At 40.5% G+C, this 12,681-nt stretch overlaps 1 protein-coding gene across 4 annotated transcripts in view; it reads right to left on the bottom strand.

Annotated features, from left to right (window-relative positions):
• Positions 1-141: 141 nt before the first annotated feature.
• Positions 142-12,681, bottom strand: part of LOC111250970 (uncharacterized) — a 67,428-nt gene continuing 54,888 nt past the window's right edge. For 2 of the 4 annotated variants that reach the window (XM_086991402.1, XM_086991403.1), the window contains 4 exons: positions 7,483-7,509; positions 2,483-3,001; positions 2,017-2,112; positions 949-1,152 (listed from right to left, as the gene is read on the bottom strand). In XM_086991402.1, the coding sequence (XP_086847528.1) occupies positions 1,095-1,152; positions 2,017-2,112; positions 2,483-3,001; positions 7,483-7,509 (700 nt within the window). In that variant the 3' untranslated portion in view covers positions 949-1,094. Of the gene's footprint in view, positions 1,153-2,010; positions 2,113-2,482; positions 3,002-7,482; positions 7,510-12,681 lie in introns of all 4 variants that reach the window. The other 2 variants (XM_086991404.1, XM_086991405.1) reach the window with 2 other exon arrangements.

Raw genomic sequence — 12,681 nt, 5'->3', positions numbered from 1 at the left:
CTGATACCAGTGTATTTCTAAGCTTCTTATATCGGACTGTATCGTAGCGATGAGCGGTAAATTGATATTGGGTATCCCTTATGCGATTTACAGAACCATACAGAAGATTTAAGAGTTAATATACATTGAAAACTATGGGCACACACTATATAAGAGGCATTTTTATTATTCAGTAATATTGTAGGTCGATTTTGAAATGTTGCAATTAGAAGGTAGCTGAAGTCCGTATACATCATACCACAATGGTAAAACACTTTTATAATCCGACTACGTGTTTCTATATGACCGAATAGTTAACAAAAATGCTTTCACGAGCTACCGTTAGGCATAGCCATATAGTTCGGTGTACATATATATAGTAAAAAGTATGGATTACAGCAGATAAATTCAAAGCTTGAGGATAAACTTATTTAAATCGTGGTCTACTGAAGATTAGCCTTCAGTAATTTCGATGTATGGTATAAAAGTATCCTCTTGTTTCTTTTTTACAGTCTGCAATAGAACAGATTGAGCGTTTTCAGGTCTTCAACAGTTTCAGCGTAATCCAACATCTCTTAATAACAAATTAAATCTAAATCCTGTCGAGTGGCACACGTGTCATTATTATATGGCGTTCCCTACGACGTTTCCTGCAGATCTATCGAATCACGTCCAATGAGTAAGCGAATGGTACTTAACAGATTGGCTCAGAAATCATTTTTCCTTAACTCTATGATTGTTTTCAATTAGTCCAATGCTATTTGGAATAACTCTATCAATCGGAAAAATCATCAATTGCAGTAGGAAAAACAAGCCGATTTTTCACTCTTCAGTTTGTTTTATACCACACAATTCATTTTTACAGTAAAGTCAGTCGACACTTGACACTGCTATAATCATCATCTATCAACTTTATCTTTGCGGTACTCTATTTGACTGAGGAAGACAGCATCGCTATAAACTTCGAAGTGGTCAGAGCCAGGCCAGACTGCCTGTCAAACACGCTAGGTTGACTCGTTGGCGATAGTAGTAGCGTATTTTCCGTCTTCCAAAACTACGCGTCCTTTGAGCAGTAGCAGAAGTTGAAACAGCAAAATCGCAGCCAAAGTAACATTCTAGACAAACCAGCCGACGTCGAACCCGAAGCAAAGCCGTTTCGAGACAGCGCGGCATCTGAAATGAATAAGACTATCCGTCAACGACGTCAGACTGTTCACTTCGTTTAACTCGATCTCTCTCCCTCCCTCCCTTCTGTCTCTGCGCATTTTGATACAATCCCAGTGATACACAATATAACAGACGCGATGAGTAGTAGCAGCGTCGCCGGTATCACGAGCCACGTTGTCATCGTGACATTCTGTTTGCCGATGGTGATGTTTCCAGCCGTCGAACGGTCTTCCGACGTCAGAAGTGACGAACTCCGAACGAACGTCGGGTCGATGGTCACAACTGGGTGAATGCGTCCGTTCTACGTGGATGCTTGTATGTCTATGTACATGAGTGTGCTTATCTTTAATGTATATACATATATACCTATAGAGATATAGAGCACGTTGACCCATTAAAATGTCTTCATTGCTCGCTATACGCATATCTGTGTCTCTTTAATTGGTGATTGTACTGTTCATTAAATCTTTTCGTGTTCTATTATAAGAAAGAGTTTTTCCGTCCTTGCAGCCCCCGCGCGAACTGGACACAAAGCGCAATTAAACCACTAAGTTATTTTATGGTCAAAAGGTATCAATCGCTGCGATAATAAGCAGCAGGTGATGACAGAATTGGTAGCGTTTCCGGTTTTGAAATTGATTCGTCTACTCTATGTTTCTGGTAGCATTGAAAGGAGACAATTCAATAAATAACACTTTCACACTTTTGTCCTTCTATTACGGTAGCTATAATAACAAGCAAACGCGCCAACGGATGGCATATTATGAGTTTCGTATGTATCGTGCAAGGAGCGTAGGTGAAGGGAAGCTAGGTAGGCATGGTGAAACGACGAGATTGAACGAAAAAAATTATACTATTCGAGACCGTTACAATACGATACTGTCTGCTACTGCCGATAAGTTCTGATTGGTCCGAAAATGATACGCCATCGAAAACGAGTCTCCGTTCTGTACTTGCGATAGCTTCCTGGAAGGTCAATACAAGCACAAAGAGAAAAATGGTACATTATTGAATGCCCTCGCTACGTTTGTTCGGTTTCACTTTTTTTAAACCAACTCTCATTAACAGTCCACAGGTCGATCAAGGCACAGAGTACATGCAATACGTCGTCTCACTTTAGTCAATAAAAGCTTGTAATATTTTGCGCATCGAATGGCAACTGCAGGCTCTAGATTCTACTTTGTAGCAACGTTTATCCTTGTAAACATCAAATCATTCCTTCTGCAGCTTTCGTATGAAGAGCACAGATCTTCGGGCAGCAATCTCGAAGAAGCCAGCGTAGCATGCAGCCTCTGTTCCATTCAATACTTGCGGTCCGCTTTAAGACTATCGTTACCGCGTGGGCTGCTGCCAATCAAGCAGGACTTGTTGTTGCGGTGTAACGCTCCAGCCACCGTAAACCGCAAATAGGACATGGTAAGGAAGGACGAGTTTCTTTTCCTGATTGCTGTAGACTTTTGTCGAAGCCAACGGTTTCAGCGGTGTCCACAGAAATAGTGACAACGATAGTGGTAACGCTTTCTCGACTATTCCCGTTGTCGTCGTCACCAGTTGAGCTTGGCCGAGCGGCTTTTGCGCATGCATCGGAGTACGGGAGTCGGCTTGGCTCAATCGAATCCGTACGGCTGTTTCTGCTGTTGTCTGGCGCGTTAGATTATCAAAAAGTGACCTTCTTATAGCGTGAGGTGGTTGTACCTGGAGAAACGGCGCATCGTATGATTGATCGATCGCTTCGTTTGTTCCCTTACATGCTGAATGCTTTTCCTTCATTAGTCCAGTCTGACTGCCAAGTGCAATACGAAGGCGGCAGGCACAAATCAAGCTGCTACGCGGCAGCAACTGAAAGGAGAGCATACTTAAACAAAACAAAAGAGACAATTGGTAATTAGAAAATTTCAATAGAACTATTCGATTAATGTTTTTTTTCTAGATTTGTGCTACGCGTACACCTCACTTCATTCGTTCAATTTTCGCCTTCCTCCATCGCGCCTATTGTACCTGCGTCTCCTTAAAATAATAAATATAAATAATCGGCGACATGTGTTGCCTATTGTTCAGAAAACGTCTTCCAATAGACTTATCATTTAGTCCCAATGATTGTCCTTAGTTAATCGCCATCTGTACAAACTCAAAGGACGTATATATATATATATATATCCTTTGAGTTTATGTAAATAGCGGAAAAGTATTTTCTAAATTATCGGCAACACATGTTTGAACAGCTGCCATTTTATCTTCGAATTCCGGCAAACTGCGACAGATATCATTTCTGCTAATGGTTTCTCTACGCATTACAGAATAATAAATAACTTGCTTGGAAAAGCAACGCCCAGTATTATCCAAATTTGATCGAGTTACTTCACGAAAAAAAGCATGTTAAGAATAGCAAAATAATAAATTAAAGTTAGTTATTACAGCTGTTATTTATGTTACAAGCGTGAGGCTTGATGGGCGCCGGTAAAGCTTGACATATTTTGCTTTTTGCTCGTTAAACTGCTCATATGGGTAGCAATAATTATTATTATGATGATAATATTATTAACGGACAGTAGTGCCGTTTTTGTTGGCCAGTGTTTAATAGGAAATGCTCGGCGTGCTCAAGGAAAACCTCAATTAGAACTATGATCTATAGTACTATTTTCATGATAAGAATCAGCGCCGATACAGAGTTTGTTCGCAGTAGGTCGCAATTCATTCTGGAAAAATGTAATGTTTTAGCAGAACACGAATTCGGTTACTTTGTATTATAGTTATCGCTATATACGCGTTCACTGCGAACTGATGCGCAGTAAACGTACGTTTCTAGTTCAAATGGCTAGCAGCTTCAGAAACTCGTTAAAGTTAGCTAGGTATAAAAGGATTTCCTTGATGTATTTATAGTATAACACTCTAAGAGGAAATGCATTACGTCGGCTGACCAATAGGATGTCAAGCAGATATTGAATTTTTTCCCATTTTCCCATTAAAACACATGCGTAAAAAGAATAGGAAGCGTCACTGGTGACTTCATCAAGAGTCTATTTTGCCGCAACTAAATTATCAAATATGCCGACTTGCAACTGATCCAGCGGTTTGTTTAAATCAATGATAGATGATCCTCAAAAAGCAAGGAATAATGTTACAACATTTTCTTTTGCCGAGCCTCAAATATCGCTTAATTGTCTTATTTATTAGGAGTGAAGTCACCCTATGCTATTGTGATTATCAGACTATCGTTTAACGACAAGCAACGACAGGTTACATTCAAAAGGGGAAACCGACGCTTTTTGTAAAGGAAAAAAGTTTGACGTTAACTAACTTGTTGGCTTTCTGTGGGTTTCATGGCAACTTTCTTGTATTCGTGGCCTTGTTTTGGTCCTTCAATAAATCGCAGAGGCCTCCCAAGAGCAACTTACTTTGGCAGACTGAATGGTCAATTGCATTTAGAATTCATAGCGTTTGTCCGTAGCAGTAAACTATTAAGTACTCGTGTTGTTATAAAACGGGCGCTTCCATTCGACAACCCAATAACCAGCAGCGTACTTTTCAACACAGTCTCCACCGTACATACGAGCTAGAAACGCTAGAAAAACGCCCACAGTTAATTGAAAACAGCACATTTTATTCAACTCTGAGTTCTGAAGCTAACATTTCAACTTTTCTCAACTAAAATTAATTAATTATTTCCAAATATGCTGTGTGTTCATATTGAGTATGACATTCTCTGACTTCTGGCCGACACCGAATTCTGTAACTCTCAATAAATTTCATCATTACATGAAACTAGCAAAAGCTCATATGAGTGTTAATATATTATTCTCCGTAACGATCAGCCATAATGACAACGTACTTGGCCTTCAGGTACCGGCAGCGGAAGACAGCGGACCAAGTTCTAATATGGCGATGTTAGTAGCAGAAATTGGTCGAAAGTTAATTTTCCCGAATCGTTGACTACATATAAATAGATTCTCCCGTACAATTATAGCACAAAACAGACGGGCAGGCAGTTCCAGCGCCCACTTGTAACTTTCTACCTGACCTACGCCACAGGGGGTTCTATGTGTCAGCATTATTTTAACTAATACCAATTCAGAAGTTAGAAAAAGTCATAAGACATACCAGTTTTTCCTTTATCAGGCAGCAAACTCTGCTTTGTGCGTGACCCATCTACATATTTCTGCCGCGTGTTTTTTTTTTTTGTATATAGTTCTTTGATCAAATATATGTTTCGAGTTTTACGTCCGGAACTGCGCTGCCGTAGCATTAGAGCGCACTATTTTTGTTGTTTTTACGATAACACTCACAGCTGATAGACGGTAGCTGAGCGAACGATAGTTGGTACGCGGTGCTTGACAGAAAAGGGGGCCCTGATCGCAACGTACTAACCTCATAGATATTTGATTTCTTATTCGGATAAATTGTTTTGCTTATTGTGATTTTCATCTGCTGTTTTTAAACGTTATGGCGAGGTTACTGGTTGAAATCTGCCGCAATATCTGACGATGCGATAGCACAGATCCTGACGCCCAGCTAATAAGCGTTCCGTCATGTGCATCGCGATATTCGACAGAATTTTTCGAGTAGCTTCATAAATTTATCCTTATCCTTACGGTGGCTAATAAAGGCACACCTCTAATCATCAATGATAATGAAACAATATTAGTCAACAAAATCGATAATCGTCTCGTACGCATGCCTTCAAAGCCTATATCTAATTTTTTAATTTATAAACCCCTATACATTTTTTTTTTTTTTTCGCTTACAACATTTTTCAGATTTGCTTATATCTGATAAAGAAGCAGACATGACGTAGAACGCTTCAACGACAACTTATATCCTTAACCATATAACGTAATCATACGACTCTATTTATAGTTGTCTCACAACACGGAGCGATAGCATGACTACGGCAAGATAATCTAATCGTTAAGTTAACATCGGGCACATACAAACTTACCGTCTTTATATATTTGCATATTTTTTTTTACTCTATCAATATAAGTCAGCCTTTGCACGGCATTGGGCGCATGCCGCTGACAGAAACATGAACATCACAGATGAAATGATGTAAATATTTTATCCTAGCCTACTAATCCTATTTAAAATACCATCCATAGTGGTTTAGTCATCAGGACGTTTGAGAAAAGGGAACGTCCTTCAGCGTTTCAGAGGTGGCACTTGCTGTAAATTTCAGTATGCCCATCGGCGTCTTTTACTGTAAATACCCCAGGCGCACATCTCCACAAGGCCAATACATTACGGCGGCGTTTGATAAAAACTCGTAGTCAGCTATTAGCGTAGACTTTCAGCTATGGGAGCGTTTAATGGAAGTGGATCTCAAAATCTGATCGTTTTGTGGTACTCTGTATTTGTCTTAGATTTAATAGTAAATACTTTGATCGTAGGAGAAAAATGAATGAATACTCAACGCAACTGTAAGGCATGCATAAAAAAGGTGCAACAAATTATTATTTCCAGATTTATTCCAGATACAAAATGATTCATTTCTAGCATTCGCGCTTCTGGGACCGATATTTATATGGGTAGAAACGGCATAGGTACAGGAACGACGTTCTCGCGCGGCTGGTGCTTGTTCGATGGTTTAAAACTTCAGTAACCACTCGATATCAGAAGCAATGATCGCATCATTTGCGCTGTCGATTCATGTTAAACATCCGAAGATTACCATTTTGAAAAAGCACCTCCCAGCGATATCGTTCCGGTTCCAACTAGGCAAGCAACTGGGTTTCATGCAAAAGTGACCTTTAACTATGATAAAAGATCGGGTACTGCTATTAAAACAAGCATGTACCCAATTCAGCCGCCAGCAGCTCTTCGATATATCATCCTAACTACTCGGGCTTTAGGCCCAGCTGCGCAGAGAAGCGGTCGGCCCACCTAGACTCCCTTAACGAAGGATTAGATCAGAAACGTAAATGCATTTGTAATGCTTGGCGCATGCAGACATGTCACGAAGACATGGCGTGGATTGCCACTTAGTTTAAGTCTACCATATCATAGAGTCCGCCAGTGATGTCGAAGCGAGACCAGAGGATCGTGTTGCGTCACCAGTATCGACCGCACCCAAATATAAATCGATGAATTCTCTTCCCCATCCGGGTATATACGGATGTATAGCACTGACATATCAATATTTACCACGTCGTCTTAGTGCCAGGTAAATTCGACAGACTACACGTTACAGCATATGAAAATATTTGATAAAATATTCATACATATCAAAGCGTTATTTATTCGCCCTTTTGCTTTCCTCTAACTTGTGTCGAAAACAGCTTATGACAAGCTGTCTATTCCTTGTAGATTTCTTTAACAAAATATTCACGATGCCGCACGTACCCTACGGGAGCCCGTGGAGTCATTTGCCTGGAACATCACAAGAGTATAAAAACATTAGTTATTTATGTTAAAAGATGCAAAAAATAATACGAGCCAGCAATTATTACGAATGTAAGCACTAATTAGCCTTAAAAACAAATGTTTTCTGACAAGTGTTCCACTTATTTTAAGGTTCAGCTAGAATAGTTCGCGTCCCGTACGCTCATTCTCTTCAGAACAATGACCCGTCAAATTTATGATATATGAAACAAATTCAGTTTCTCATATATTATAGATTGTAATTTCTTTCAGAATTTTTCGTCTCAAAGGAAATAGATCTTTCTCTTCTACACTATTTTGTTAGTAGAGACGGAAATTGCCGATGACGACCAATGTCCATCAAAATGGTTCTATTCTTTCTGCTAACTGATTACCACTTGTGTTCGAACTTGCTAAAGACACCACTTTGATTCAAGAAAGGGCATGGTTTACATATCTAATTGACTAAACGTGCTGTACACGTAAGAAAACTTTTGATCAGAAACAGGTCTTTGCTCTCGTGGCAGGGATATGCTTTTATATTAGCCATTGTTAATGAACTATTATCCTCTCTAGATGGATATCAGTCTTGCTTAAGCCTGGCCCCTATAAACCCAATAGCCTGAAATAGGTGCGATAATATTTTAAGATCCTTCCAAAAGTTTGTGTTCGATTCGCTCAAAAGTCATTGTTGTAGCTCGCAGTATATAGGAATTCAATATGGATGCAGACTATAGCCGTAAAAAGTTTTCTCAATACCTAAAAATACCCATACAGAGGCCTTACCTTAGAGGCCTTAAATGTGTTAGTTTTCAATTCGTCTGCCGTCGAGTGAATTAAACTATATTCGATTAATTTGTTTGTTTAAAAATACACATATTAAAAAAACAACCTATATAGCTTTAGCTCAACTTCTATTGCTAAAGTAGTAAGCTTCACAGATGTGTTGGGTAGACGCGCGTTACTAGATTTGGTTGGATTTTTGACGAAATAGGGCATAGAGAACGAAAGACAGCTCAAATACAAAGCCTCATAAAAGAATCGCATTAGGAAAAGTTCAAAGACGTATTAGTATGATTACTAAAGTTAACAACATTACTTGAGAGCGAAACCTGTTATTGTTGTTTTTGTCATCGCTGAAAGTTTGACCGAAACATAATCGTTGTAGTAATAAGTAAGTTCGTGACGCTGCCCAGCTGGTGCCATACGGCAATTTACTGAGGGACTGTTTGTAAATTATAAATTCTCTTTAGGCCATATCTGTTGGTTAGATACAAATGACAAAAAACTGACATTCGTAAAATTAATAATATTTAAGAGTTAATCAAATAGAATAATAGAAGGGGCTCGAGAGCTCAGTTGTGTTTTTATACGTTCTAGTGGTACAAACGTATTTCATTTCTACACGAATTAAGAGACAATCGTCGCTTTCCATGTCAATTTGGAACACCGTTACGTGTCCATCTATATATATATATATATATATACTATACGTAATGTGTCATAGACATAAACAGTATTCTACAGTTTAATTGCTTTCTTGCGACCAGTAATTCAGGACGTCTGAGTTTAAGCAACAGACTGACGTTAAAGAGCTCGCACATTACCGGTAATATAACGGACCTAAAACAACCCTAAATCCAAAAACAAGTAGACGGTTAAGTCATACTAAGCTCTATGAGGTACCATCTACCTTATTTACTTTATGTTGCAGCTTTATTTGTGTTTCTAGAAAGACAACTTTGTCTGTTCCCTTGCACTTTGTTCCAAGACCTCTTCCCCATCAGCCGATCTCAGCGCTGAACCTTATTAGCCATCACTATACAACTACTGCGGATTGACGACCAACAACGGTTGCTATGTGACACTTCGGAGCATGGCAAGGTCATATTGTAGTTACTGCATCCGTACGTACGCGATCAATGGACGAAATCACTAGTAGTTACTATTCTTAGAGGCGATTCTGGCTGAAACAGACAGCTATGGTCAAATGGATTTCACACGTCTTTCGTGCTTTATATCCAGTACTTAGGAAGTCAAGCATTACTCCAAACCATTGTTCCGAGCAAGATACGAAGTGTGTCTTCTCCTAAATTCAAATTTGACCGCTACGTGTTATTAAGTTTAGCGGACAAATAGCGGACCCGCTGCGCTACCAGGGGGACTAAACGTATGCCATATAACTAGAGAACACCGTTTCATTGGACAAGCAGAAAGAGTGACTGCAACTGTCTTCCATACACCTGACGCCTTTTTGAAAAATACCGTTAAAACACTCGTGCAAAGAAGACCCTTCCATAAGCAGCTCTCAGCTGCCCCTTTTTAAACACAGCATTGATATTGCCGTTTAGCATCGCTTCAGGAATCCGTCAAGGTAGGAGGCAGAATGCAAGCAACATGGAAAGACTGAGCAAAGGAAAGCATTATGAGTGCACACATCGCCTTTTCTATTGCTGCCTGCATTTGTACAGGAGGACCGAGCTGTGTCTAAGACCAGAGTCGACGCAGGACCAGCTTTGTGTCACTTCGCCTCGTAGGCAAATATGTTGCCATTACACTAGTGCGAGAACGAAACGCTACTACTCGATCCGACATCGTTCAGCATCCATCCAGGAGCTCGTTGCATCTCAGAACATGGCACGGCTTAAACTACGATGCGAAGAGCTACCGTCGCCTTACAATCAGTGACTGCTTCTGCAGCTGTCGACTTGTGCGACTGTTGCCGGTTACCAGTGAGTCGTTACGATCGTGGGGCTCGAAACGGGACAAAGACATAAAAGCTACACCCTAAATGAGAAAACGTCGAAAATTGCGGTTGCCGAAGAGAGGAATGCCGAATACATGCGCATACGTGACATCAGTGAACGTCGCTTAGCTGCCTGCCACAACGTCAAAGCAGCTAAACAAAGCTGACCCCGCTGAGGAGAGTTTAGAAGGACTAGGACAACGGATATCTCTGATCGGCCAGCGCCACTATACAAATGGGCATGTGTATCAACGGGCGCGTATAACATGGCGCTAGGAACAACCGGTAAGCAGTATGGCGCTTACAACTGGGCGCATAACCCATTTGAAATGTGGCATATCATTTAAGTAACCTTCTTTGAAATAAACTTGTGTGTTTACTTGTATGTGCAACTTCAAATGTGCCGACAAATTAAAACCAGTCAAGGAAGTGTGAATAGAAAACTTCTGAATTCCGAATCCTCTCTAGATCAGTGTTCTAGTGCCTTTGCGGTAGGGACGAATGAAGCTATTCAATATCTAGCAAAAGCAGCTCGCACGCTCATCCTTTATCCGCTGGGGTCAAGATTTACCCAGTCAAGCTACGAAACGATTGCTTTCGTCCCTGTACTGTCGAATTTTTCACCCGCGCTAAATAGCGGTTTCTTTCCAGCTCCCTTGTTTGATTGGCCGGTGTGAAACTATCCCCAAACTCGTGTCATGGATCGGTTTATCAGCCACGGCTACATATATTTATGGCAATGACGAAGGGACAATGGATAATTTGTTTGAGTATGGAAAGTTTCGTTACGTGCCGACAATTACGATCGAGGCTTTATTTGTCATGTGTCTATTACAGTGTTTAACTAACACTTTCGCTATATGTATGTACATACATGACCGATATGGCTTTCCACTAACTGACCATCAGTCAATGTCGCTGGTCATCCATTACGGTAATGTCTGTCAGATGAAGAGTATAATGTGTCTCCATGCGCAGGTATGGCCGGCCTAAATATCTGCGAACACGTACATCCTATCAACTCGAATCGAGCATCCTAACGATTTAGCTGAAAGCAAGCAGGTTACACATTCGAATCGCCGAAGCGACGTCTATCATTTTGCCACTAAATAATGTTAGCAAACAAAAAAAAATTTCGATAAACAAGCTAGAATATATTTCTCGACTGCCACTGGCCATCTTCTAAATTTGACTATCATATTTCTACAAAAATTAGCGTGATTCGGCAAGAGCCACTGAGTCATTGGGGGAGTGATCCGCTGTGATACACGATATAATCACACAGTCAAATTGTGCAGAGTAAGTTTCTCAGTGAACCTGCGATGAGAACCGCATATTCACTGTTGTTCCTCTGCTATTTTCATCTGACGATACGGAGAAATGTCTGCTTTGGTACACGCATAGAACCCGTTAGTATCTAAGCTGCTTCTGAAGTATCTATCTACATCTGGAGTTGACTTTATCTGCACGTTATTGAAATATAGTTACGTTCTTTCACAAGGTCAAAGTGTTGATAATGACTTCAGTATGCGTCAGACTGTCTGCTAACTGCAATCTGTACGTTAGTCCACCTGCAGTAGCTGTGGTAAGTAAAGGAGCGGGTCCAGCGACCGCCGCAGTGGCAGCGTTTCAATTGCGTACGCAGCGTCAACAGCGAGTTCAAAGTGCCGGCGCCGATTCAACAATGATTTTCTGACAGCGGTCAATAGATTGCCGAAAGCGTGCTACATAGAAGTTAGCAATTTTCTAAACGGATGTTTCATGTCTGGAGAGGCGACGCAGATAATCATAGGATAACCGCTGCTGCTCACAGAGCCGCCTTCAACGCCGACGCTACGGAAGCTACCGCAACTGAGAGCACGAAAGCACTGAACACTGCAGGGAAAATCGGGGTCCCGAAGCAGGCAGAGAAGTTAGAAAGGCTAAACAAAAGAGGCGAGCGAGAGAGAGAGATAAAACACTTGTCACAGTTTTGCGAAGCCTCTTGAAATCTTGCCAGTTAGTCGAAATAGGTGGCATAGACCAACAAAATCTGGGCAGCAAAAAATCATCACTCAGTCACGTCAATGACGCTGGCGATGATAATCATAGAGATGCTTCAGGTCTCAAACTTCAATTACAGACTATCGGAATGTTTTCCAGAGCGGCGAACGTAACACCTACCACTTTCTATTAGTTAAAAAATTTAATCACAGAAAATCTTTTGTATTATTCAATCCAAATCCTCGTCGATAATATTTTAATAAGGTGATTTTTATAAGTAAACGACAACTCCCATAGAGTCGATAATAATAACCATATAGTACTGCGCTATATGGATTATAGGATTATATGGGCGACTGTGTTTTGTTCGAATGGAAAAGTTCTTACATGAAAGAAGAATACTCTGAGCTCGTTTCCACCAAAACTTGGCCAGTTCTATGGTACCATTTTTC

Source organism: Varroa destructor, unplaced genomic scaffold (assembly GCF_002443255.2).
Source record: "Varroa destructor unplaced genomic scaffold, Vdes_3.0 BEIS01000005.1, whole genome shotgun sequence".
Lineage (NCBI taxonomy): Eukaryota > Metazoa > Arthropoda > Arachnida > Mesostigmata > Varroidae > Varroa > Varroa destructor.
This window is presented reverse-complemented; position numbering and strand designations above follow the sequence as displayed.